This window comes from Malaya genurostris, chromosome 1, assembly GCF_030247185.1.
Source record: "Malaya genurostris strain Urasoe2022 chromosome 1, Malgen_1.1, whole genome shotgun sequence".
NCBI classification, from domain to species: domain Eukaryota; kingdom Metazoa; phylum Arthropoda; class Insecta; order Diptera; family Culicidae; genus Malaya; species Malaya genurostris.
Genome location: NC_080570.1, coordinates 81142894 through 81170300, shown reverse-complemented (window position 1 = coordinate 81170300; position 27407 = coordinate 81142894). Strand labels below are relative to the sequence as shown.

At 38.3% G+C, this 27407-nt stretch overlaps 1 protein-coding gene across 3 annotated transcripts in view; it reads left to right on the top strand.

Moving 5' to 3' along the window:
• Positions 1 to 5884: 5884 nt before the first annotated feature.
• LOC131440625 (CUE domain-containing protein 2) overlaps positions 5885 to 27407 on the top strand; it is a 31739-nt gene continuing 10216 nt past the window's right edge. The window contains exons 1-6 of one of the 3 annotated variants that reach the window (XM_058612068.1): positions 5885 to 6007; positions 6085 to 6181; positions 6364 to 6529; positions 26414 to 26555; positions 26609 to 26828; positions 26898 to 27067. In XM_058612068.1, the coding sequence (XP_058468051.1) occupies positions 6364 to 6529; positions 26414 to 26555; positions 26609 to 26828; positions 26898 to 27067 (698 nt within the window). In that variant the 5' untranslated portion in view covers positions 5885 to 6007; positions 6085 to 6181. Of the gene's footprint in view, positions 6019 to 6084; positions 6182 to 6363; positions 6530 to 26413; positions 26556 to 26608; positions 26829 to 26897; positions 27068 to 27407 lie in introns of all 3 variants that reach the window. The other 2 variants (XM_058612069.1, XM_058612070.1) reach the window with 2 other exon arrangements.

The following is a 27407-nucleotide window of genomic DNA, read 5'->3' as shown; positions in this document are numbered from 1 at the left end:
AATTTTCAATCTTGAAAAAGCACCATAGGGGGGAGTACATGAAATTTCCAAAATCGAAATTTTTTTTTGATGCCGAAACTCTTAAAACTGCATGAAACATCGAAATTTAGTGTCCTTTCAAAAAAAAATTTTTTTGAAAAAATCAACTTTCTGGGAATTTTTTTTTTTTGAAAAAATCAACTTCCAAGTCCCAAAAAGTCGACTTTTAAAAAAAAAAATTTTTCGAGATGACACTAAATCTCGACGTTTCATGCAATTCTAAGCCTTTTGGCATCAACAATTTTTTTTCGATTTCGAAAATTTCATGTACTCCTCCCTATGGAGATTTTTCAAGATATATGAAAATTCCACTAAGTGGACTAAGAAGGCTTTTTGCCTTTCTCTATAGAAAGGTATTAGAATTGCTGGAAAAACTGACTTTCGAACGGAGCCTCGGAGACCCATATTGTTATATACCATTCGACTCAGTTCGACGTGATCGGAAAATGTCTGTGTGTATGTGTGTGTATGTGTGTGTATGTGTGTGCACTTTTCGAAGATATTAGAACGCGCTCAATTTACTCAGAGATGGCCGAACCGATTTGAACAAACTTGGGCTCGTTTGAAAGCTACTGTCGGGCCATTGATAAAGTTCGAAGATCAAATGGCTGTGACTTTTGGTTCCGGAGATATGATTGTATAAGTGACGTAACCGACAAAAAGCGTTGTATTTGAACGCGCTCAATTTTCTCAGAGATGGCTAAACCGATTTTAACAAACTTGGGCTCGTTTGAAAGCTACTGTCGGACCATTGATCAAATTTGAAGATCAAATGGCTGTGACTTTTGGTTCCGGAGATATGATTGTATAAGTGACGTAACCGACAAAAAGCGTTGTATTTGAACGCGCTCAATTTTCTCAGAGATGGCTGAACCGATTTTAACAAACTTGGGCTCGTTTGAAAACTACTGTCGTGCCATTGATCTAATTCGAAGATCAAATGGTTGTGACTTTTGGTTCCAGATATATGATGGTATAAGTGACGTAACCGACAAAACACATTGATTTTTACCGCTCTTGTATATATAAGGGTGCCAAAATTTTGGGATCACCTCTATTTTCGTTAAGCTCTAGTGCTCAAAAGTTTAAGCACCTCGAAAAAAGCCTTCATGCAAAATTTGAGCTAAATCGGACATGCGTAAGGGGTGCTGCCCGGTGGTAAAGGTTTGACAATTTTCGATCTTGAAAAAGCACCATAGGGGGGAGTACATGAAATTTCCAAAATCGAAATTTTTTTTTATGCCGAAACTCTTAAAACTGCATGAAACATCGAAATTTAGTGTCATCTGAAAAACAAATTTTTTAAAATCCCGAAACAAAAACAATATTAAAAGCAGGGCACTTCCACTCAATAAAGGAAGCCATAAAAAAAGCACAAGAAAATTTGGCCGAAAATACAACCACCGCGCAAGTCTTAACCACGCGAGCTAGGCAAAATCACAATAACTTCAAAAACTATAACCGTTTCTCTAGAGGAAACGGGAGGAATTTCTCCACCTAAAGCAATTATAGCGCAAATCAACGCTATAACGAACCATGCCGTATTTACAACAACAATAACCAATTCCACACTAACAGACCTGAGCGCTCAAACAACTCGAATTACTCATACTATAACAATAATAACCGAGGCCGTGGACATTACCAACCTCAACAAACTCGATATGGATCAAGTCGATTTCAGGACAAGCGGCAGAATGTCTTTGTAGCAGCCTCCGAGCCATTACCGTATATACATCCAATGCTAATGCAAACAGCTGTGCCGGTCAATGCACCGAGCGAGCGGCAACAACCGCAACAGCAGAACCAACCGATGCAAAATCAATTTTTGGGGCAAATGTGTTGACTTTAAATCTAAGCGCTTCTAACTTCATTAAGGTCGGAGTACGAATGACTAACTCAATCTGTACATTACTGATAGATTCCGGAGCAGATATTTCAATTTTCAAAGCAAATAGAATAATACCTAACCAAATTGTGAATAGAAATGTAAGAACAAAACTAACTGGAATATCAGATGGGGAAATAGAAACTACTGCAATAAACGGAACAGAACTAATGTTCGGAAATAATGTAACCACTAGACATCATTTTCATTCAGTTGGACCAGATTTTCCTATTCAAACGGCATATTGGGCAGAGACTTTTTCATCTCCCACAAACGCCAGATCGATTATGAATACTGGTTATTAAATTTTAGTATAAATACAAATGTATCTATACCTATAGAATATAAAGTTAATGAAAACTATATTATTCCACAACGAAGCGAAGTGATTAGTAAATTAAGCAATCAAACTATAACAGAAGACATGGTAATCTTTTCGCAGGAAATTGAACCAGGAGTTTTCTGTGCAAACGCTATCATATCCTCACAAAACCCTTATATAAAAATCATGAACACAGGAAAATCACCTGTAAATATATCCAACCTAAAATTTACACCTGAAATGGAACCTGAACTCCTGACCGATACAAGAAACCATAAACTATTAGCGGCCCTTACACGAGCATTAAAAATGTCATTACTGAATTATTAATGAACGTGTAATGGTGCAGTAATGACGAGATTTCAAACAAATTTGAAATACATCATTACTTAGTTACATTAAAACTGACATTTTTAATGCTCGTGTAAGGGCCGCTATTGAACGAAATAGACATGAACAACGTACCTACATACGCACAAAGAAATTATAGAATCTAATATTGAAATATCCAGATATATTCTCTACTCCAGAAGAACCCTTGACGACCAATAACTTCTATAACTAAAATATCAACCTAAACGATAACGTTCCAGTCTACATTCCTAACTACAAAACGTTTCATTCACAACTCGACGAAATAGAAACACAAGTCAATAAAATGTTGAACGACAAAATTATAGAACCTTCTATATCACCCTTAAATCACAGACTAACAGACATGACAGTATGAGTAAATTCTTATAAAAATAATTTTTTGTGATGCACTAGCTCCACCTATATTGTACTGCGCGAACTATTTACTATCTGTACACCCCTTGTGTAATGTACAAGTTTTTTTACTAGTCGGTTTCCCCTCGTTTGTCAACACCGATCAGCTGCTTGCAGGGATGCCTGATTTCATCAAAATATTTGAAAATGAATCGCCACAATAAATTATTGGATTACGTTGTTAAGGTAGCGCTTCGCCGTGGTCAGGTCCAAGCAAGACAACTCACTGCTTCCTCTTGCTTTGTCGCCGAAATTTCACCCTAAATTGCAAATTTCTAAAATACTAACCCGATTCACGAAAAATCAAAAACATACGATTGTAGGTAAATGATTTTACTATGCATTTGGCGAAAAATATCTGTTAGAAAGCTTTTCTTTCGCGATATTTCGTGCGAGTTTTGTTAAACGTTTTGTTTTCTTTTTTCCTTTTCTTGCTATAAACAACTCGCATATGTGGGGATGTGCTACGTTTTCAACAAAGCGTCAAAGCTAGTAGCGATGAAAATCTTTACTGATTTCTGGTTCTACTGAAACATGAATAGAAATTATTTTACAAAGTAGTAACACTTACTTACATTTTCTACTCATCTATATTCAACGTTTACGCAGAGAGAACGGACAACGAAAACAAAAGAAATGTTGTTAGCGTCTACCGCATGTAGCATTTTGCACACCCCAATGCATGCGTTGACATTGTGTGCGTGCGAAAGAATAAGGAAAAACTCATTTATTTTTATAACTCGCACGAAATCTTTCGATAAAAATGTTTATCAGGCACAATTTATATACGAATCGATAGAAAAATTAATTATCTTGAATCGTATGTTCTTGGAATTTCCGTTTTCTTCCCCGTTTTCTCACAATTTTGGGTAAAGTGCGTGAAACCCCGGGATAGGCAGCGAACTCCCGTGACCACGGCGAAGCGCTACCTTAATATATTTAATTTTTTCGCGATGTTGGAAGGTAACCATTTATTTGACTCAACGTTGTTCATCTAGACTATTTTTTATTGTGTTGGTAGTTTTCACCCGAAATTAAGTGGCGGCAGACCAGAAGCAGACCCTGTCAGCTTGGAGCGATCTCAATCTTCAGTTCAGCAACGCCATCGCCCGGTGTCTCATTCAACATGTCATGTCAATTGTATGGGTGCACAGCCCTGCTATTTTGGCGCGCACGAATTTGACATTTCTCTCCTCTACTTCTATGTATGAGACTCGATGCGAACTCACCTGAGGGCGACATGCTCGCCAAAAAGGATGTTGCCAATGATTTGTTCGGGAAATGTGAGAGCTGGATATCTTGTTAATATGATGTCTTTGCCAGAAGCAAGTAAAATTTTGTAACAAAACGGGTTCGATTTTGTATTGCATTGGAGGATGAGAAGTAGGCACAATTATGTATATACACGCTCGTTCAATGTTACTCTAAAGTGAGTACAATTTCACTCACTTTCGTTAAAAGTGGAACTACTCTATAGTGAGCAAAGCTTGTTTACTCACTTTTGAGTAAATATGGTATTTGTCAAATTCTGAGTAACATTTACTTAGTGCTACAAATGGTAAAATTAGCTCGAGTGAGTAAACATTACTAAATCATTCGAATTGAATAAGGGATTGGAATAAGGAATTCTTTTCTTTAAACAAATAAGTAAGTCGGTATTTGTTTAAAGCAAAGAATGAAGGAAGCCGCTACCTGTTCATCGGTCATTGGAAAGGATCCGTCTGCCTTCCTCCGTTCCGCCTCCGACAAAAGGAAAAGTTCCGCCTCCGACAAAGGGAAAAGTTCAGTGAACGTAAATTTTCACACAACGTTTTCAAAGCTCTGTGAGTTGTCATTTTAGAAACTGAGTTGAAGTTACTCATTCTTCTAAATCAATATTACTCACTTTTTGACATTTGAACTAAATGAGCAAAAGTGAGTACAAACTACTCACTTGAGAGTAACATTGAATGAGCGTGTAGTTTAGGCAATATGTATTAAATTTGTATCCTGCATGAAATTCGCATGGACGTATACAAATCAATACATTACAGGTAATTCTGTATGAATGGCAACTCTGTTGGTAAATGAAAAAAATAAACACAGTCTAGATGACAGACAGGATGTTTTTGATAGGGTAACGTGGCGCCATCATGACACATGTGAGTACTGTCCCAAATAAAGGAATATTCGAAATGACCGTTAAAATGATTGAAGAATCTAATTTGAGTGTCCTGTCTGTTAGTCTGTGCTTAAATAGCCCCATTCTCCTAGTACCAAAAAAATCAAACGACGCAAAAAGAAAACAACATGGCCAAATCATTTTTTTTGGGCAAATGTGTTGACTTTAAATGTAAGAGAGTCGATGCATACTCGCCTGAGGGCGTCATGCTCGCAAAAAAGGATGTTGGCAATCACTTGTTCGGGAAATGTGAGAGCTGGATATTTTGTTAATATGATGTTTTTGCTGTTGGTTAAAATGACAAGTTGATTTTTGTTTTATTCCGATCGAATTCTTGTGTGATTTATGCGGCATGGAAATAAAGTTGTATTTAACACTTAGGGAAATCGTATGATAAGTGTGAAATATTGTTGTAATTGGAATATTTCTATAACAGGCAGGAAGATTTTGTTATCGTTCCGGAACGAAGTGGATTTTTTTAAAGATTGCGGCGAACAGTCGAGTAGGGGGCAGTAGTGTTTTCAACGTATAGCAAATTTGAAATTTACACCGGATTTTGAACATTTGTTTTAGAGCCTGTATATCTGTCATCTGTGTTTAAATAAAAGAATTTTACTCATTAAATGAGTTTTCCCGGTTTTATCCCATAAGGGTAGTATAATACTCATTTACGGGTACTTTCATTAAACCGTGTAATGTTTTTTAAATTTGATATCGTTTTCTACCCAAAAATAGGTAGCTGCTGAATAGCATGTAGCGTTTATTTGTTTCTCTTGCGCCGGTATGATTGAGTGTTTGAGCTTTTTAAAGTTAAATCTTCAATTTTATGGTGAGCAATTGGTATATAAAATATTGTACATCCATTTATGTTCTCGTTGTTATCAATTCGTTTTCATTTCAATGTAGGCAGGTTTCTTGTGACAGACTTTTAATAACACTGGTTTTGAGATTTTACATGATAATTATTAATTGAAGATCAAAACAACTCACATATAAATTGACGGTAAGTAATGTACATTTCAAATAATATTGAAAAATATATATTATTTATGCAATTTATTGCTCCTATTCCTAAAAATGATTTTTCATTAAAATGAATCGCGGAAACTAGTTTTCCATATTGTATAAAGTATTGGGCTTGAAAATCGATATTTTGTGCTCCTGTCAAATTTTACTTTTTCACAGATGTCGAATATTGCTCAGCAGCACGATCTAGTGAAAAACAGCCTCTTTCAGTTTATTAATACGCACATTCCTGGAGCTGATTTGGGTATCGTAGACGATATTGTATTGTCCTATGTAACATCAATCTTAGAGGAAGCTTCTCAAGATCCGTGTTTCGATGTTGAAGGTAAGTACACATTTCATTAACAATAAAATTTAATGAATGAATACTGTAACGATAATTTTGTTGCATACAATATAAACTACTATATACCCAAAACAAAATAAGTTGTGAATAGTATGGCGAAAAGATACATAGTAGTCTACTGTACATAACATTCAATTTCTTGAAATGTGATATTTAAACATCACTGCTAAAAAGTAGTCTTGACATTACATTCCTTTAGTGGAATTTGGCCTTTCCGTTTCAACAGACTTCGCAGTCGATTCATAGCGTACAGAATCATTGAATGGCTAGTACTATGATCCTACTGACACTAAGAATCCTTCCAGGTCGGGGTTCACTGCTCATTATGCCATTATTTCTCGTTTAAAATTATTTTTCCATTCTATCTTTCCAATGACGGCTATTATGCTGATGTCTAAAATAAAATATAATAAAAATCTGTATTGGTTGATTCAAAGTTGTCATTCAACATTTTAAGAGCGCAAATATCCAAGATCCATTTTAAGAGCGCAGTCATTTAGCATAATTGATTAACTAGTTTCACAAAAAGTGATTACCGTCATTTATACAATTCAAGCTATTTTCAGTGAATTATCGAGAAACATAGAAATTATTTCAATACTTTAATCCATACATAAAAATTCAGTTTAGCATTAGAAATGCATCACTATTTACTATATAGGACCATAAATGAGTAATGCTTTAAGAGAAATTTACGGAGTTTCTCGTCAATCTATGTCGAAACGCATACCGTACCCAATAAATCGTCCGAAATTTAAGACAAAAATCTTTACGATTCCTAAGTGGACTCCGACTGTGTAACAACCGATTTCTAGTCAAAATCTGTTGTTGAACTTGAATTGAGATCCATAGGGCTACCACCTCATCCTCAGTCTTCGACCGGAGCTTGAGTTTTGGTTAGAAATGAAATATTCAAATCGTGAATTTAAGGTAGCGCTTCGCCGTGGTCAGGTCGAAACGTGACAACTCGATGCCTCCTTTCGCATTTTTCTGTAATATCTAATTATCTATTATCTATTTTTTTCGCGAGATTTCGTGCGAGTTTTGTTTAAAATTTTGTTTTTGCAAATAGCATAATAAAAGTGAAAACGTGTCGAATGGCTATGTCTTAGCTTTTTTTTGACCGATATCACAAATTTTGTCATCTTTAGAAACGTACATTTCTTCAGATTAAAATTTGATAAGAATAATGCAAGAATGCTTTGTCATTTCCATGATTGGTAGTCTTGACGGTATTGCAAACATAAGATGCAATCAATTAGCGTTACAATCCAATATTAACATGCGTTACAGATTTTACCTTCATTATTGAATTGAATGTATGAGATATAAAATGACTTGAAAAAGATGTTGATTGCATTATACTCCAACATCCGGGGTTGCAGAGGCCGGTAGGGCTTAACTGAGATCTGTTTTATGTTTCATTTTCATACTACCGGCCCTTATTACCAGTATAAAATAGAAATGAAGAAAAGTGAACGTATCCCAATTGGGTTTCAGACAATGACAACAGATGAACGGCAAATCTAGTTTATTTTTGACGTTTATTGGTGGTTTGTGTACATGGAATACTGTTGAAAAAGATGGAAGATTGTGCAATAGAATGAAATAATATGTGTAGACTAAACGTGTGAGCAAACCACTGATAGCTGCGAAACGATGTTCATCCAAATTATATTGTGAGGTTGTGTGTCGCTTTCGTGTGGGATCTGATGGATGAGGTGATATATGAGTAAAGTGTAAGTGGAAGAGAATGCAAGAACCGTAATAAAGGCCATCGTTTTAGTTCAGGACTAACGATCGACCAATAGTAGAGATAGAAGTAGTTAGAATCTATTAGAATAGAAACATTAACTTGTGCGTGGAACCGGACGAACGTGTTTTGTCGGTTAAATAAACGCGATGAAATACAGTTTTCAACCGATTTTATTCAGTTCGATTTAGCTTGGGTGATTCTACTCAATCGCCATGTTGTTCTGAGGTTTTTCTCTCTTCGCTTGTGTTCACTTTTCTCTCCATCTCTCGTCGTCCCTAATGCCCAGGGGTGCGTAAACCTTCACAGTGCCCCTTAGTTACACCAAAAACCTGACACGGTGACATGTCGGTGTAACTACCGTGGTTTTATCTTTAGAGCACTCGAATACGGGTTCGTCCGTATTAACAAGTGCTGGTTTGAGACGATCGATTGAGATCCTTACAACCTGGTTCATCATCACATCCATGTACTTGTCGGTGCGGTCGATAACTCGGTACGGCCCATCGTATGGTCGCTGAAGTGATTTTTTAACCGCATCGTATCGGACAATGACGTATGTGCAATTTTTTAAACCTTCGTGCACAAAAAACTTTCCTTTGGTGTGATGTTTATCCTGGACCGGTATAATCTGCTGCGTAATGTGAGAAGATCTGACGAGAAAAAATTCCCCCGGTATACGCAGGGATTATCCGTATACCATTTCGGCGGGTGAGCAATTCATGTCTTCCTTGAATACGATTCGCATCCCCAGCAATATTAGAAAAAGTAGATAGAACCACTTTTTTGCATCGACGCACATAATTGCTTCCTTCAGCTTGCGATGGAATCGTTCAACCATCCCGTTTGCTTGCGGGTGGTAAGCGGTGGTTCGTATATGATTTGCCCCGAGCAGAGATGCCAATTCTTTGAATAGTTCGGACTCAAATTGTCGTCCCTGGTCCGAGGTGATGTCCTCAGGGCAACCGAAACGTGAGATCCACTGGGAGTAGAGTGCCATGGCCACAGAATGTGCCGTCATATCCTCCAGCGGGATCGCTTCGGGCCAACGGGTAAAACGGTCTACAATGGTAAACAAATAAGAATGTCCATTAGATGGAGATAAGAGATCCACCAAATCAATGTGAGTATATGGGCAAGTCAAACGTTCCCAGCGGTGCAGTTTTGATTTTCGACAGGCTACGCAATTTCTCACGAACTCGGCTACGCAATTTCTCACGAACTACGGCGGGTTGCTCGTACACCAGAGTGAGTTACATTGTGAAATTGTTCCAAAATGGAACGGCGATGCGGTGCTGGAACGAATGGTCGATTGGTATCATCAATGGAGACGTCACAGAATAGTCGTCGGGAACACGATGGTAGAACGACCGGTTTCAGAATCAACGAAGTAGTTTTTGAGTTCAGCAGTTTTTGAAGTTCTGGCTCGAGCTTTAGTCCAACGCGATGATTTTATAGTCGATTGGAGATGGACTATTTATCATTTCTACTCTGGATAAGGCGTCGGCGGTAACATTGAGTTTTCCAGATGTGTTTGATATCGGTGGAAAATATACTGTAAAGCTCATTCTTCGTAAGGTAAGCGGCAGGCTGAATTAGAAGTCATAGCATGTGTTAAAAGGTTATGCTCGGTAAAAATTGTGAATCGACGACCTTCTAACATATGTCTGAAGTATCTAATAGCAATTTTCATTGCTATCAGCTGCCACGTACCATTGGAAAATTGCTGCAGAACAGCTTCAGCTGCAGTATTTGATGCGTCTACTAGTAATCCTATTTGTTTTTTCGGGTCGGGATAGTACAGCAATGCAGCTTCTGCCAATGATTTTTTGCAATTCTCGAATGCATCTGTTGCTGATTGAGTCCATGTAAATTTGCTATGATCGTTTTTCTTGTTTCCAGTAATGAATCTTCGGAGATCTTTCACTGTCGATCACTGCTGACGCTCGACTTGGCTGTGGTTTAACGCCGTTTTTGCATATAACGTAACCAATGAAGTCGGCTTCTTTCTGTGAAAATTTACATTTGGGGAGGTTTATTACAAGGCCGTTTGCTCGCACTCGCATGTGCTGATAGTGCTCTTCATTGGAAGATGAGGCCACGCATATATCATCGATAAAAACAGTAACGAATTCGAGGTCCCCAAATATTTTGTATGTATGTGTGAAACCACTCTCAGTTCAAGACATTACCAGTGTATGCGAGTAGACTTACAGTAGATCCGAATTTGATTATCAGATAGCTTCCATATAACTGCTGTTAAGAAGGCCAAAATGGGTTTTGAGGACCTGGCGCCTTCCAGCAAGAACATCCGGCCATATAATAAAGAATTTCGCTGTACCAGCTTAAACCCGCCTGATGGTTTGTTTGTTTGTTAGAACGGTGCATTTTACTCATTTCAGACCTTCGGGGAGAAACACAAAGCTTCCCCTAAGTGACTCAGGTTGGCAATCCAGTCCATCATCCAGTCATTCACTTGTAAGATAGTCTGATGCACTCTCTGCCCCTCCCCGTTGTCGATATAATTGAGCATAATACAATATAACATAATATAATATACTAGCTGATTTACCCGGCGTTGCTCGGAAATGTTTCGTGAAGGGGAGATCGAAAAAAATTCTCGAAGTTGTCCTGCTTAGTGAAATACTCTTGTAGTGAAACATAACTTAGACGGAAACCCGATCGAACAATACTCCGTTCATGTTCAGACTGCGAATGATCAGTGTCCCATCTCAGATCTCACAATAATCAAAAGTTTCATGGTATTCTTGACAACCTGGGTCAGTTTCATATTTGAACCCTTTTGTTAGAAACATTTAAAACACCTTTCTCTCTATTAATACCTTCTTAGTAACCTCCGAGTTTCATATGTATATGTGCTTGTAACGTACTTCCTCGTCACAATCGATCTATAATGCCTTTGGCTTCCATGGATATAATCACTTTCTACTGCCTCCTCTTTATAAAAATTTTATGACATCATGAATTGTTCAAAATTTTCCATCTGATAATGATTATTTTAAAACGAAACGTTGTTTAACATCATAACTACATTCGTACTATAGAATGACGTTTTTATATAATTTATTTTACCAAGGTTTTAACCATTTTGGTCGTTCATCGGAGAGGAAAACCTATAGAATAATGATTCAGTTAATACAAATGTTGTTGTAATCCTATTTCGTCAACTCAAATCAATGTTGAGAATTCCTCTTGTGAATATTTTTGTGAACCTCTCTCAGTTGATAGAAATATACTGTACTCATGAAGAAGTACCAATTTTTCGTAAAACCCGATCAATTTCCCTTACACTTTTCATGTTCGGGGCACTTGCTACTCTCTCTCACCCTCTAAATAACCTTATAATCTATTTTTATTTAACTTACTTTTTGTCAGTGAACTTACTACAGATCTCCTTCATGATTACCCTGAGTAGTGTAGAAAGTATCTTCGCTTTTCAAGAAATATCGATTCCCACCTTTGATACATGTGCCAAACTTGGTGACGATTCGTTTAGTTGTTTTGTAGTTATGCTGAGACTTGAATACACTCACGTTCATAGGCAGACAAAGATTATTTTCCCTTAGTTCTTTGAATTCCCCGGCAAAATGGAACCAGATCTTTTGTAATTATTTAAAAAAAATACGACCTTGAAATTCTTGCCACTCTCTTGTTTTATAAAAAATGGGAGATTAAAATTTATTTTCAAAAACCCCTCCTTCTAGTCTAAATGTCGATTCTCTTCAAACTTCGTCATTGACCCTCTCCCCCCATGCTAAGGACACTTCCTACACACTTTCCCCCTGAAAATGTCCTAATGACCATTTCTGAAGAGCTTCTTTGTGAAAATTTGATAGCAATTCGTTCAGTAGTTCCGGAGTTGCGCCGTAACAAACTTTACATCTCCTTTTTAGAGGGATGTACTACATCCACCCAACACGAATACCCTAAGTTGCACAAAAAGTATCTATGGTCTTCAAAAAGTATCGATTCTCGTCAAATTAAATAATTTTTTTCCGTTATGCCGTTACAAACATTACACTCCTTTTTTAGAGGCACTTACTACACCCTCTCCCATAATCCATTCTTGTCAAATTTTATGATTTTTTTTCATGGCCCCTCCTGTTAATGAAATTTGCTACGCTTCCTCCCCTATAAAAACATCTTTTGATTATTTCTAAAGAGCAAGAAATAACTGTACCAAATTTTATAGTAATTCGTGCAATAGTTCCGGAGTTATGCCGTTACAAACATTACACTCCTTTTTTAGAGGCACTTACTACACCCTCTCCCCACATATTATCCTTATAATCTTATCTAAGTTGTGCAAAAACTGTCTTCAAAAAGTACCGATTCTCGTCAAATTAGATAATATTTTTAATGACCACCTTTGTTAAGGACACTTCCCACGCTCCCTCCCCCCATGGAAATATTCTTATAACCATCTCTGAAGAGCAAGAAGTACATGTACCAGGTTTAATAGCAATCCGTTAAGTAGTTTTGAAGTTATGCCATTACAAACATTATACCCCCCTGTTTAAAGGCATCTGCTGCATCCATCCCCCATTAAATTATATCTACGGTATGCAAAATGTTTCTAAGATCTTCAACAAATATTGGTTTTCATCAAGTTACATGAATTTTTTCATGACCCCTCCTTGGTTATGACACTTGCTACGCTTTCTCCCCCCATAAAAATACGCTTATGACCATCTCTGTAGAGCCAGAAGAACATGTGCCAAGTTTGATAGCAATCCGTTCAGTGATTCCGGAGTTATGCCATTACAAACATTACACCCCCCTTTTTAAAGGCACTTGCTACATTCACCCCCCATATAATCATATCTAATATATGCAGAATGTTTCTATGGTCTTAAAAAAGTATCGATTCTGGTCAAATTAGACAATTTTTTTCATGACCTCCCCCTGTTAAGAACACTTACTACGCTCCCTCTTTCATTAAAATATCCTTATTACCATCTCAGAAGAGCAAGAAGTATCTGTGCCAAGTTTGGTGGCAATCCGTTCAGTAGTTTCGAAGTTATGCCGTTTTAAACATTACACCCCCCTATTTAAAGGCACTTGCTACATCCACCCCCCATATAGTCATATCTAAGGTATGCAAAATGGTTCTACGGTCTTCAAAACGTATCGATTCTTGTCGAGTTATATGAATTTTTCCATGATCCCCCCTTGTTTATGACACTTGCTACGCTCCCTCCCATATAAATATACTCCCTAAACCATCTCTGAAATACAAGAAGTACCTGTGCCAAGTTTGGTGGCAATCCGTTGAGTAGTTCCGAAGTTATCGCGTTACAAACATACAAACTTACATCCATTTTTATATATATAGATTATAATATTACATAATATAATGCAATACAGTATACTACAATATAATATAATTCAATATAATGTGATATAATATAATATAACTACAGAGAACAGACATCCAAGCTAGTAAAAACTTTTTCAAAAAGCTGTGTATAGCATACAAGTGAAAATCAGTTAAAAACCTTTGCACACGACTTTGCACGTATGAATATCTGTTGGATATCAGTTCTCTGTGATATACATAATATAATATAATATAATAATATAATAATATAAATAATATAATATAGCACAATATAATACAATATTACACAATATAAGATAATATAACATGATGTAATATAATACAATATGTTCTAACAAATATACTATGTATAATATAATATAATATAATATAATATAATAAGCTATGATATATAACAGTTGAAGTCGCAGTGTAAGTTATGCTCTTCTTTCGTCGCAATACTGCAGGAAATATGATTTTTTTTAATAATAATAATAATGATTATAATAATAATAACAACAATATATAATACAATGTAATATTATTCAATTTAATATATAACAAATAATGCAACATACAACAGAGCCACATGTTGCAATATACTAAGATAAATATTGCACTTCAAACTACAATCCATTTCGCACCCTCTCATTCTGCTACTAACAAAGTATTACATTCCTGTAGTGGAATTTGACCTTCTGTTTCAACAGACTTCGCAGCCGGATTCAGACTGTACAGAACCATTGCATGACTGGTGCTACGATTCTACTCACACTACGAATCCTTCCAGGTCGGGGCTCGAACATACGACAACTGGTTTGTAAGACCAGTGCCTTATGCATTGAACCGCCAACCTGCTACTAACGCAGAAGGCGATAGCACCCAGTCGACGCTGTTCTACACCAAAACCTCCATTTACGTAATATTCGGGACTACGTAAATCGAATTATGACGTAAAAAAAGTTTACGTTATTTGGAATTTTCAACGTAAAAAAATTTTCCTTATGTATATGTATTATTATTAAATATGTATAATATATTGGATAATTATGGAACCAAAATTATGAGTATTTACAGGAAAAAGGATGTTCTAAGCAGCATCAATTTCCAAGATGGCGACTTCCGGTTCATTGATATTCCTTGAAAACCCTTACAATATTGATATTTTCGGAACGGGTTTGATGAGTAGATGTCGGAAAATGATGTTTGAGGTGGTTCTGAATTCCAAGATGGCGACTTCCGGTTTATTGATATTCCTTGAAAACCCCTACAATATGGGTATTTTTGGAACGGGTTTGATAAGTAGATGTCGGAAAATGATGTTTGAGGTGGTTCTGAATTCCAAGATGGCGACTTTCGGTTTATTGATATTCCTTGAAAACCCTTACAGTATGGGTGTTTTCGGTACGGGTTTGATGAGTAGATGTCGGAAAATGATGTTTGAGGTGGTTCTGAATTCCAGGATTGCGACTTCCGGTTTATTGATATTCCTTGAAAACCCTTACAATATGGGTATTTTCGGTACGGGTTTGATGAGTAGATGTCGGATGATGTTTGAGATGGTTCTGAATTCCAAGGTGGCGATTTCCGGTTTATTGATATTCCTTGAAAACCCTTATAATATGGCTATTTTTGGAACGGGTTTGATGAGTACATGTCGGAAAATGATGTTTGAGGTGGTTCTGAATTCCAAGATGACGACTTCCGGCTTATTGATATTCCTTGAAAACCCTTACAATATAGGTATTTTCGGAACGGGATTGATGAGTAGATGTCGGAAAACGGTATTTGAGGTGGTTCTGAAATCCAAGATTGCGACTTCCGGTTTATTGATATTCCTTGAAAACCCTTACAATATGGGTATTATCGGTACGGGTTTGATGAGTAGATGTCGGATGATGTTTGAGATGGTTCTGAATTCCAAGATGGCGATTTCCGATTTATTGATATTCTTTGAAAACCCTTATAATATGGCTATTTTTGGAACGGGTTTGATGAGTACATGTAGGAAAACGATGTTTAAGTTCTGAATTCCAAGATGGCGACTTCCGGTTTATCGATATTCCTCGAAAACCCTTACAATATGGGTATTTTCGGAACGGGATAGATGAGTAGATGTCGGAAAACGGTATTTGAAGTGGTTCTGAAATTCAAGATGGCGACTTTCGGTTTCTTGATATTCTTTTAAAACCCTTACAATGTGAGTAATATATATATATATATATATATATATATATATATATATATATATATATATATATATATATATATATATATATATATATATATATAGTCTTATTTAATTCATTGAATGCAATTCAATTCAACATCTATTTCGATTTTGATCACTGTTGAGTCGTGTAAATTCCATTATTTTTGCATTTCTCTATAGAAAGAATATAGATTTGAATGAAAATATAAATTTGTTTAGAGCTCGAAGACACTTAGCATTATATATCATTCAACTCAGCTCGATGAATGATGAACTAAGACATTTTAGTTCTATTTTTAAATTATCACAGTTTTCCATCCAAAAGCGTTCAGTATATTTTGAAACGTCGACGACCGTATTAGAGAGTAAACACAATACCCAAATTGATTTTGGCAAAAACTCATTGAGGATGATTTTCGGACCTACCTTCCTGTAGAGTTTTTGGCTATATAAAAGGTTTACTATCACCTCCTTTCTGGTGTAACACCTATTACCAGTCACCATGTGTTATATATAGATAGTTGAAGGTGTCAATGGAGGACTATGACTTAAACAAAGCAAACCTTAGTTACTCAATAAATTGACAATTAAATTGATTAATATTTGCAAAATATAGCCAATATAATTTTACATTACATTGTATTATCATTAGACGGATTACAATATTTTTTTTAATCAAGTTACTATTAAAAGTCGCCATCTTGGAATTCAGAACCACCTCAAACATCGTTTCCCGACATCTACTCATCAAACCCGTTCCCAAAATACCCATATTGTAAGGGTTTTCAAGAAATATCAATAAACCGGAAGTCGTCATCGTGGAATTCAGAACCACCTCAAACATCGTTTTCCGTCATCTATTCATCAAACCCGTTCCTAAAATACCCATATTGTAAGGGTTTTCAAGGAATATCAATAAACCGAAAGTCGCCATCTTGAAATTCAGAACCACCTCAAGCATCGTTTTCCGTCATCTCTTCATCAAACCCGTTCCGAAAATACCCATATTGGAATATAAAATGAGCCGGAAACGATTTACGTTATTTGTAATTTTCAACGTAATTTTCAACGTAAAAAAAGATAACGTTATTTGAAATTTTTTGTCGTAAAAAGAGTTACTTGAAAAGAGGTAACGTAAAAAAAGTTTACGTAAACGGAGGTTTGGGTGTATTGACCAAATGTCATCATAGACATTTGTCGGGAAGGCATGAGATAGGAACTTGTGAGGATTTAGTTATCTCACCATTTGACGACCAATTCGAGGTCCATAAACATTATATTCATAAACCTTTGAAAGGTTTGACCGGCATTACACAGAGCAAATTGCATTCTAGTGAATTCAAACAGGCCAAAGGGAGTAATAACAGCTGTCTTCGGAATATCTTCCTCTTCTACCGGTATCTGGTGGTAAGCTCGCTCGAGATCAATCGTACTGGGCAGGCTGTTTAGCAGGTCGTGGATATGCGGTACCGGGAACGGTTGCGGAGTTCAATTTGTAACAGTCACCCACAAAGCGTAACTGTCCAGATTTTTTGTTGACGCAATGCAACGGGCTAACCCAGCTGCTACTGGAACGTCGGCATATTCCGAGTTCCATCATGGTTTGGAAGTCTTGCTTGGCGAGCGAAAACTTATCCGGCGACATACGACGTACTTTACAAGCGACTGGTGGTCCTTTGGTCACTATGTGGTGGGTTACATCGTGCAGAACTACTGCTCAGAGTGTTGATGGGTGTGTAATTACCTGGTACTCCTCGAGCATTTGCCGGAACTTATTGTCGTAACGTCATGTAAAATTGAATTTATCATCCCACCTGTAGTGTAAAGTTTCGTTGTCTCATCGATGACGCGACGGTGTTTAAGATCCACCATCAATCCGAAGTAACACAGAAATTCGGCTTCAATGATTGCTGTGCTCACGTCTGCAATCAGGAAATTCCATGAAAATCGCCTGCGAAGTCCGAGATCCACGTACAGGAAGCGTTTATCGACAGTTTTGATATTCGTACTGTTTGCAGCGTGCAGGAGGAAAGGAATCGGCGGTTTTATTTTGTCTTTTCTGGTGGCGGGCAGAATTGAAACGTCTGAACCCGTATCGATTAGGAAACGGATGCTGTTTGTCCTGTGCAAAATGGACGAACGGCGGCTTTCGAAGCTCGTGCCCACCTCTGCTGCATGAGATAGGGAACTGCTTAGTTTTTTTTTTAATATTTCTGAAAGTACACGACTTGTGCACCGGTTCGCACAGCCACCGTATTTTCTGTGGTACCAGCATACTGTTTCGTCGTCCGTATCTGGCCGCGTGCGTGACAATGAACGATTCCTTTCGTGTTTGCCTCTGGTAAACTCCTTCAACTTCCGGATCTCTGCAGTGAGATGAGCGATCTGACCGTCGATGTCGCCTGTTTGGAATGACGACTGCGGTGCAACAGCTGCTACATGCGTGGAAGTGGTATCTAACATCTTATCTGCCATTTCGGCTTTTTTAGACAACGTTCCGTCGTGGATTGTCAGTACGGCTTTAACGTTTCCAGTAAGTAGGAACAACATTTTCATTAATCCGTCGTCAACCTTGAGTCCTGCTGCTAGATCCCGCATCCGAGGAGATGTGTTGGCTTCATATCTGATAAATCGCAAGAATTCAGTAATTTCTCCATTTTGGCTTGCGCTGACATCTCGAAACGGCTCAGCAGTCTGGCTTCAATGGACATATATTTGTCGTTTTCGGGAGGGTTCGCAACGAAATCAGAAATATGACACAACACGCTCTGGTCTACTTTCGCGATTATATGGTAGAACTTTTCATTAAATAAACTATAGAGGTTGTTTAATGGAATCGCTTACTTAAAAGCTAAAGAAAAGACGCACATTTCATGTCTTGGACGAATCTTTGTATCTTTATTAGATTTTACAGTATAGGCTGTCGAAAAAAGGCTCTTTCTTGTGAACGCGAAACTTCAAAAAATCATATCTCGAAAATTCCACATACCATATTGAAATAAAAACCCTTTTTAATCCACCTAGTGGTGTGATAATGCCTTTCTTCAAAATAGTCTCATGATTTTTTTTTATCTTTTCATAAAATGATTTCTGAAACTAATTTCGGCTCATTTTTGAGAAGAGTGATGCTAATCTAAAAACCCCTTCTTAGTCCACTTAGTGGAATTTTCATAGATGTTGAAAAATCACCATAGGGGGGGGGGGGGGGGGGGGGGGGTGTCAATGGGAACATGAAATTTCCGAAATCGAAAAAAATGTGTTGATGCCAAAAGCAGGGTTGTTACGAAAAATTTCAAAATCGAAACGCGCGAAGTCGAAAACTAAAACGCGCGAAATCCGCGCGAAGTTGAAAACTAAAACGCGCGATATTCGATTGCAGCGTTAGACAATTATTTTTATGCAGGTGGTACTTTTCGCAGTACTTAAAAATTCACTTAAATATAATTTAAAAATCTGCATAAGTTTGCCATATGAACACAACAAATAAGTCCGCATACAGCACGTCACTTCGAGAAACCCCATGAAAACGATTTCAATTTTATTCTCCATCTTTTTCGATGCCCTTAGTTAAGGAGCAAGACTTTTTGCAAGTGTATGAGAAATGTCAACATTTTTTTCCTTAAAAGCTAATTCTGGCGCTTCTTTTCCTGATTTTAATCAATAAATCTTCCATATGGTTGATAAATAAACCAATCAGTTCATTCTGCTGTTCTGCTGCGTTCAATTGCAATTTTACAATTCAAGAAAAGTGTCTTAGTCTAGAACTCTTCGGTTTTCCTTAAAACTGCTCTAGAAAAATTATCTCAGTTTCAGCTTACTTCCACTGACACATTTGATTAGCATTTGACACAGTCCTATATGGATCTTGCAGAAATTTTGTTCGTAGCTTCTATAAGTAAACCCGTAAAATAGGAACCTTTAATTTAACACGCGAAAGGCAATGGAAATGGCATGTTGTCGTAAAACTATTTATTTTTCCGTAAAACTACTTTTATAACAGAAAATATTTAGTTCTGCTTATTTTGTGTAGCGCAATCTAATACAAATGCTTTGAAGCAGTGTTGCAAACTTTTTTTATTTGGGAATTAAAATCTACATTCATCAAATGTAAGCAATTTTCCATCAAACGTTGGTGAAAATTTTTTCAAAACTGTTATTTCATACAAAATGTAAGGCTTAACATTCATTTGAGAATAAATTATTGTTAAAAAAGATTGTTCGAAACTCAATCCTGCAAGTTACTTTAATAAACTCGTTGCACTGCATACATCAATCTAAGACATTCGTGCTGAATAAAATGTACGTAATACACAAATTACTAACACAAGTTAACTTGATTTACTCTTGATCCTTAATTAATACTCTCTGATATACGGAAAATGTTACAGTAAAACTAAAATTTTTTTTAATGCTTCGACATCTTTTTGCTCGGCAAACATTTGCTTGGTAAGAAGAATTTTAATAGCGCCTTCTTCTGTTGTCAGATTTTACTCTGAATGTCGTTCTTTTCCTCCTCATCTTTTTTTCTTTTTTTGGATCAGGGAAAAGCCCACTGGAATTAGTTTCTGTCAAACTTGTTCTCCAGCAGGCATAAAACATTTCCTTAAATCTAGTGTTTCTATAGTAACTAAATCTAATGAGACAGTAACATAAGAAACGATTTCTTGATAACAGTACGTGATAAATGAAAGTCGAAAGAATTAAAACATTTGTTAAATATGCGGCACATGCTAACAATGGGCTCGTTTATTCATAATTAGTTCTAACATAGGGAATCCGAAGAAAAAAATAGGAAAACTACGACGTCGAATGTCAAATTGTAACAATTGAAAGCTTCCAGAACACCCAGGTCCTTAACAGACGATGCGCGTTCGAGAACGAGTCGAACTTGAATACAGACTGTTTTTCCACATAAAGAGACGACGGAGCATTTAGTAGCATTTAAACCATTTTGAAATATGAAATATGAAAGTCATCGGCGAACGTTAGTTTCATACACTTCATCGAAAAATTTAGATCGTTGAGATACAATAAAATTATGAACGATCCAAGGTGACTTCCTTGAGAAACTCCAGATGTAACAGCACATGGTGAGGTTGTACAGGCTCCTATTTTCACTATCATTTAATTACCAGTTAGATATGATCGAAGCCAATTAAAAAATGATATGTTTAATCCCAGTCTACTTAACTTGGAGATCGTTATGTGATGGTTGATTTCGTCGAACGCAGCAGAGGAAGTGGAAAATTTTGGCATGGATTCAAGCTGAGTCTAGTCAGAGTCAGAGCAACTATGTGTTTTATAATCCAGAACTATAGTATCAAACAGCTTCGATACAGCGCACAAAGCAACAATTCCACGGTAGTTGGATACCATACCCTTGTTCACATAGGATTTCTTCCATATTTCAGGAAAAATTCCAGAACGCAAAGAACAATTGAAAATGTTGGATAATGGAACCAACAAACTATTAGAACACTTTCTTATCACCACGGATGGAATCCCAGAACTTCTTCGTTTCTTTTATTGTCAGACTTTGCTTCGTAAGCATGTCGTGTAAATTTTGCTTTAAGAATGCGATTTTTATCATACACAAAATTTGTTACCATATAGAAGAATCTCAATCCATTTATTACGTTCTTTGGATTATTGAATGTATTATCACTGAGACGATATCTTCCAACTGACATCAATATCCTTGAGTACAAAATGTTGAAATAGCAACTTGTACCACTCGAGATCAAAAAGCATAAAATCGAAATTTTGTCCACTGACGAAAACATTGGCTAGAACCGCCTTCTAGTAAATTTTAGTTTTATCAAGGTGAAAATTCGACCATCTCGACCAATTGCTGAAACGTTCACCCATCTTTAATTTTTTAGAGTTTCACAAAACTCACAAGCTTCAAAGATTTGCAAAGAATTTCGTGGAATTATGTTTTTTTCAATTCGCACCATAGCATCAAAATCTTTGCAGAAACCGCGCCAAATCCGCAAAAATCCGGAAATCCGCGCAACCGTAACAACCCTGCAAACGTTTTGGAATTGCATGAAACGTCGAGATTAAGTGTCATCTTAAAAAAAATCAAAAAATCGACTTGCTGGGAATTTTTGGATGCCGAAAGACTTAGAATTGTACGAAACGTCGAGATTTAGTGTCATCTTGAAGAAATTTTTTTTTTTCGAAAAACGACTTTCTGGGTATTTTTTTTTCAAATGACACTAAATCTTGACATTTCATACAATTCTAAAACGTTTGACAAAAAAAAAATCTATTTCGGAAATCTCATGTTCTACACCCCCCCCCCCCCCCCCTTATGGTAATTTTTCCAGATCGAAAATTTTCAAACCTTAACCTATGTCCGATTTAGCTCAAATTTTGCATGGGAACTTTTATCGAGGTGCTAAAACTATAGCGCTTAACTAAATTAGGGGTGATCCCAAAATATTGGCACACTTATATACATTAGAGCGATACAAAACAACGTGTTTTGTCGGTTACGTCACTTATACAATCATATCTTCGGAGCCAAAAGTCACAGCCATTTGATCTTTGAACTTGATCAATGGTCTAACAGTAGCTTTCAAACGAATATAAGTTTGTTAAAATCGGTTCAGCCATCTCTGAGAAAATTGAGCGCTTAAAAATACAACGCGTTTGGTCGGTCACGTCACTTATACAATCATATTTCCGAAACCAAAAGTCACAGCCATTTCATCTTTGAGTCCCAGAAAGTCGCTTTTTTGAAAAATAATTGTTGTCATACAATTCTAAGACGTTTGACATCAAAAACATTTCATCTTTGAACACAGTCGCAGCTATTTCATCTTTGAACTTGATCAATTGCCCGACAGTAGCTTTCAAACGAGCATAAGTTTGTTAAAATCGATTCAGCCATCTCTGAGAAAATTACTTACTCTTATTCTTTCAATCGTAGACCACGCGGGTCTCTGCTGTATACAGGAGGCGTCTCCATTCAACTCGGTTCATGGCTGTTCGCCGCCAGCCTCGGAAGCTGCGAAGGGTCCGCAGGTCGTCCTCAATTTGATCGATTCATCTTGCCCGCTGCGCGCCTCTTCTTATACCGGTCGGATCATTATCGAGAATCATTTTAACCGGGTTGTTCTCCGACGTTCTAACAACATGCCCGGCCCACCGTAACCGCCCGACCTTGGCCGTTTGAACTAGGGTTGGTCCTCCCAACAACTGGTGCAGTTCATGGTTCATTCGCCTTCTCCACGTACCGTCTTCCATCCGCACTCCGCCGAAGATGGTTCGCAACACCTTCCGTTCAAAAACACCTAGTGCGCGTTGATCCTCCGCAAGCATTGTCCAGGACTCGTGCCCGTAGAGGATAACCGGTCTAATCAGCGTTTTGTAGATAATTAACTTCGTACGACGGCGAATTTTGCTCGATCGAAGCGTCCTGCGCAGTCCAAAGTAAGCACGATTTCCTGACAATATGCGTCTCTGAATTACTCTGCTGGTGTCATTATCGGCAGTCACCAGTGAGCCCAAGTACACGAACTCGTCGACCACTTCGATTTCATCACCACCAATCAGAAGTCGTAATGAATGGCTGACGTTATCTTCTCTCGAGCCCCTGCCTTCCATGTACTTTGTCAATGACACATTGATGTCTAGTCCGATCCGCTTGGCCTCAGCTTTTAGTCCGATGTACGTATCTTCCATCTTCTCAAAGTTGCGTGCTATAATATCAATATCATCAGCGAAACCAAGTAGCTGGACGGACTTTCTGAAAATCGTGCCACTCGTGTCTATCCTCGCTCTTCTTATCACACCCTCCAAAGCAATGTTGAATAGCAGACACGAAAAGCGATCACCTTGCCATAGCCCTCTGCAAGTTTCGAAAGGACTCGAGTTTATCCCCGATACTCGAACAACGCACATCACTCGATCCATCGTAGCCTTGACCAATCGTATCAGTTTGTCCGGGAATCCGTAGTCGTGCATGATGTTCCATAGCTGTTCTCGATCGATTGTGTGGTAGGCTGATTTGAAATCGATGAATAAGTGATGTGTGGGCACATTGTATTCGCGGCACTTTTGCAACACCTGGCGGATGGGAACACTTGGTCCGTGGTAGCGCGTTCGCCCATAAATCCTGCCTAATATTATCCCACGAATTCGTTTGCAATCGGTTAAAAGTCGACGGCATAAGATTTGGGAGAGTACCTTGTAGGCGGCGTTCAGCAGAGTTATCGCGCGGTAATTGCAGCAATCCAGCTTATCGCCCTTTTTGTAGATGGGACACACTATTCCTTCCATCCATTCCTCCGGTAAAATCTCGTCCTCTCAGATCTTAGTAACGACCCAGTGCAGTGCTTTCACTAGTGCATTACCACCGTGTTTTAGTAGCTCGCTTGGTAGTTGGTCAACGCCAGCGGCCTTATTATTTTTCAACCAGCTTACCACCTCCTCGACTTCTTGGAGGTCTGGGACCGGCAGTCTATCGTCCTCCGTACGCGTTCCCAAGTTCGTTACCGCGTCGCCACTTTCGTATTCCGCCACATCGCCATTGAGGTGCTCGTCGAAATACTGCCGCCACCTCTCGATCACCTCACAGTCGTTCGTGAGAAGATCCCCGTTGGTGTTCTTGCACATATCGGCCTGTGGCACATGGCCTCTGCGCGAACGGTTCACTCGCCCAAGCTGCATTCTTCTCGGCCACTAACTGTTCACATTCGTCGTCGAACCAGTCGTTCCTTACGTTCGGAACCGCCGTACCTAGCGTTGCTGATGCAGTGCTACCTATGGCAGAACGGATGTCTCTCCAGCCATCTTCAAGAGTAGCTGCACCAAGCTGCTCTTCCGTTGGTAGTGCCACTGCCAACTGCTGCGCGTAATCTTGGGCTACTCCAGCATCCAGGAGCCGCGCGATGTTAAACCGCGACGGTTTCGACGTTGGGTCGCCACCGTCGAAAGTTTTGAGCGCATGCACAGCAACCAAGTAGTGGTCAGAATCTATATTCGCACTGCGGTAGGTGTGAACATTGTTGATGTCCGAGAAAAATTTTCCGTCGATCAAAACGTGGTCGATTTGGTTTTCGGTCTGTTGGTCAGGTGATCTCCAGGTAGCTTTGTGGATATCCTTGCGGGGAAAGAAGGTGCTTCTGACTACCATTCCTCGGGAGGCCGCAAAGTTGACACATCGTTGGCCGTTGTTATTCGATGCGGCATGCAGGCTGTTCGGCCCGATTACCGGTCGGTACATTGCCTCCCTTCCTACCTGGGCATTCATGTCACCGATGACAATTTTTACGTCTCTGCGTGGGCAGCCGTCATAGGCTTGTTCCAGCTGCACGTAGAACGCTTCTTTCTCGTCATCGGGTCTCCCTTCATATGGGCAGTGCACGTTGATGATGCTGTAATTGAAAAAACGGCCTTTAATTCTCAACTTACACATCCTAGCGTTGATCGGCTACCACCCAATCACTCGCTGACGCATCTTGCCCAGCACTATAAAGCCAGTTCCCAGCTCGTTCGTTGTGCCACAGCTTTGGTAGAAGGTAGCCGCTCGATGTCCGTTTTTCCACACCTTCTGTCTCATCCAACAAAGCTCCTGCAGCGCTACAACGCCGAAGCTGCGAGGATTTAGTTTGTCGTATATTGTCCTGTCGCAGCCTGCGAAACCTAGCGACTTGCAGTTTCAAGTTTCCAATCGTAGTCCTTATTTCGCCGCGTGGGTCTATGCCGATTGTTCCGGGTCGTATTCTCTCCTGTATTGTTTGTAATTAATGTTTTACGGGCGGCTTATTAGGCCTACGCCAACTCCCTGTCTCGCCGGAGGATCATCGTTCTTGCTCTGTTTAACGTCCCAACTAGCACTGGGACAATCCCGTTGGTGGGGTTGCCACCTTGGATTTAGCTGAACGGGATGCAGCATTTCATACTCAGCCGCTGGATACCAGAACAGACGCTGTTTGAAGCCGCTCCTAACATGGAGTACAGACGCTCCGACATTCTCTAAAGAGGACCCCTTTCCCTGTCAGCATACGACCAAGGTCCCACCGGGGTTGGTTACCCGATCTTTCCTATGGTTACTCGTACCCCAGCCGGCACCGCGGGGATAGGAGTTACTGGACAAGAGGCTAAGAACCACACTGGGGCCTGAATTGTGCATTGTCCAGTCGTTTACCAACCACGTTCGAAGATCAAATGACTGCTTTCGGTTCCGGAGATATAACTGTATACGTGACATAACCAACAAAACGCACTTTTTTCTTCTCCACTCAATTTTCTCGGAAATTGGAAGGGTTATGGATAACATTTTCGATTCGGGAGACGTAATCTTATAAATGAAGTTCTCGACAAATAGTAGTGTTTATAAATTTGTTAAATCTGTTTTGTTCCGAAGTTATTATGATATAAATGCTTCAATGAAACTACTCAAATTGCAAGAGAAATGCAATATTACACCTCAAGAAGAGTTTTTTAGCAATTACCTAACATGAGTCAATTTATAACTTAATTATATCAAGTATTATTTTTGTGAAATTCTGAGCATCATTTTTTTTCTAACAATGTTTATCTTAGGTTTCATCGAAATGATGTCTGCTTATTTCAATGATTTCGCCAATATTGAATCTTCAATTGTTTGTACATGGATATTTCAACTAGAGAATCAATTGTCTAAAAAAGATAGCGACAACTGCGATGCACAGTGTTTATCTATAAAGTAAGTTCGATTTTATTTCTTCTGAACTAAACTATAAGATTTTTCATTTTTAGCTCACTGAGTCTTGCTGATATATTACCAGAAGAAAAACTACTTGGCCGTCAAGCTTCTATATCTGAATTGGAAAGTGCATATGGCGGAGGACAACCTAAGCGTGTTCAACATTTGTCCGAAACTAGTGACGCCGGTTCGACGGACAGTTCCAACTGTGATCTTTTTAATGAAGAGTGTGAAGTTTTGCAAGAGATGTTTCCAGAAAGCTCAATCATTGAGGTATAATTTTTTATTCTTGAAATGGTGCTGTTTTCATCTTTATGGGTGTTATAAAAATATTGATTTCAGGTAAAACATTGTATTCTTATCGCTAATGGAGATGTAGATCGTGCAACCCAAATTTTACTTCATCGACAAGAAGCTGGACAAAGCCTGAAGAGTAATTCTAACAATTTGCAAGGCAATAAAGTACTTCCTCAAATTGACGAAACTGAGCTTAAAAATAGGATCATTTCCAGGTATGCTACACAATTTTCAGAATCGAAAAACCTTTCCACTAATCAAGTTAGGTGGTGCTCGATGAGTATGTGAGATTTTGATATAATACAAGCGACGAAACGTTAATTAATGTTGTCTTGTATTTAAGTAATTACTCTATGAATATCCGTTTCTTACTCACTGCAGAACACATAATGACGAGGGGTGTTCTGGGTTAGAAGTGCCACCAATATACCCCCTCCAGTTACACCAAGAATCTAAGGTGCGATGTCCACATGGTGTGATTTTTGTCGTACTATTTGACGGTTAATCCTCCTTTAACAAAAACGCTGGTTTTATACGGTCGATTGAAACATGTTG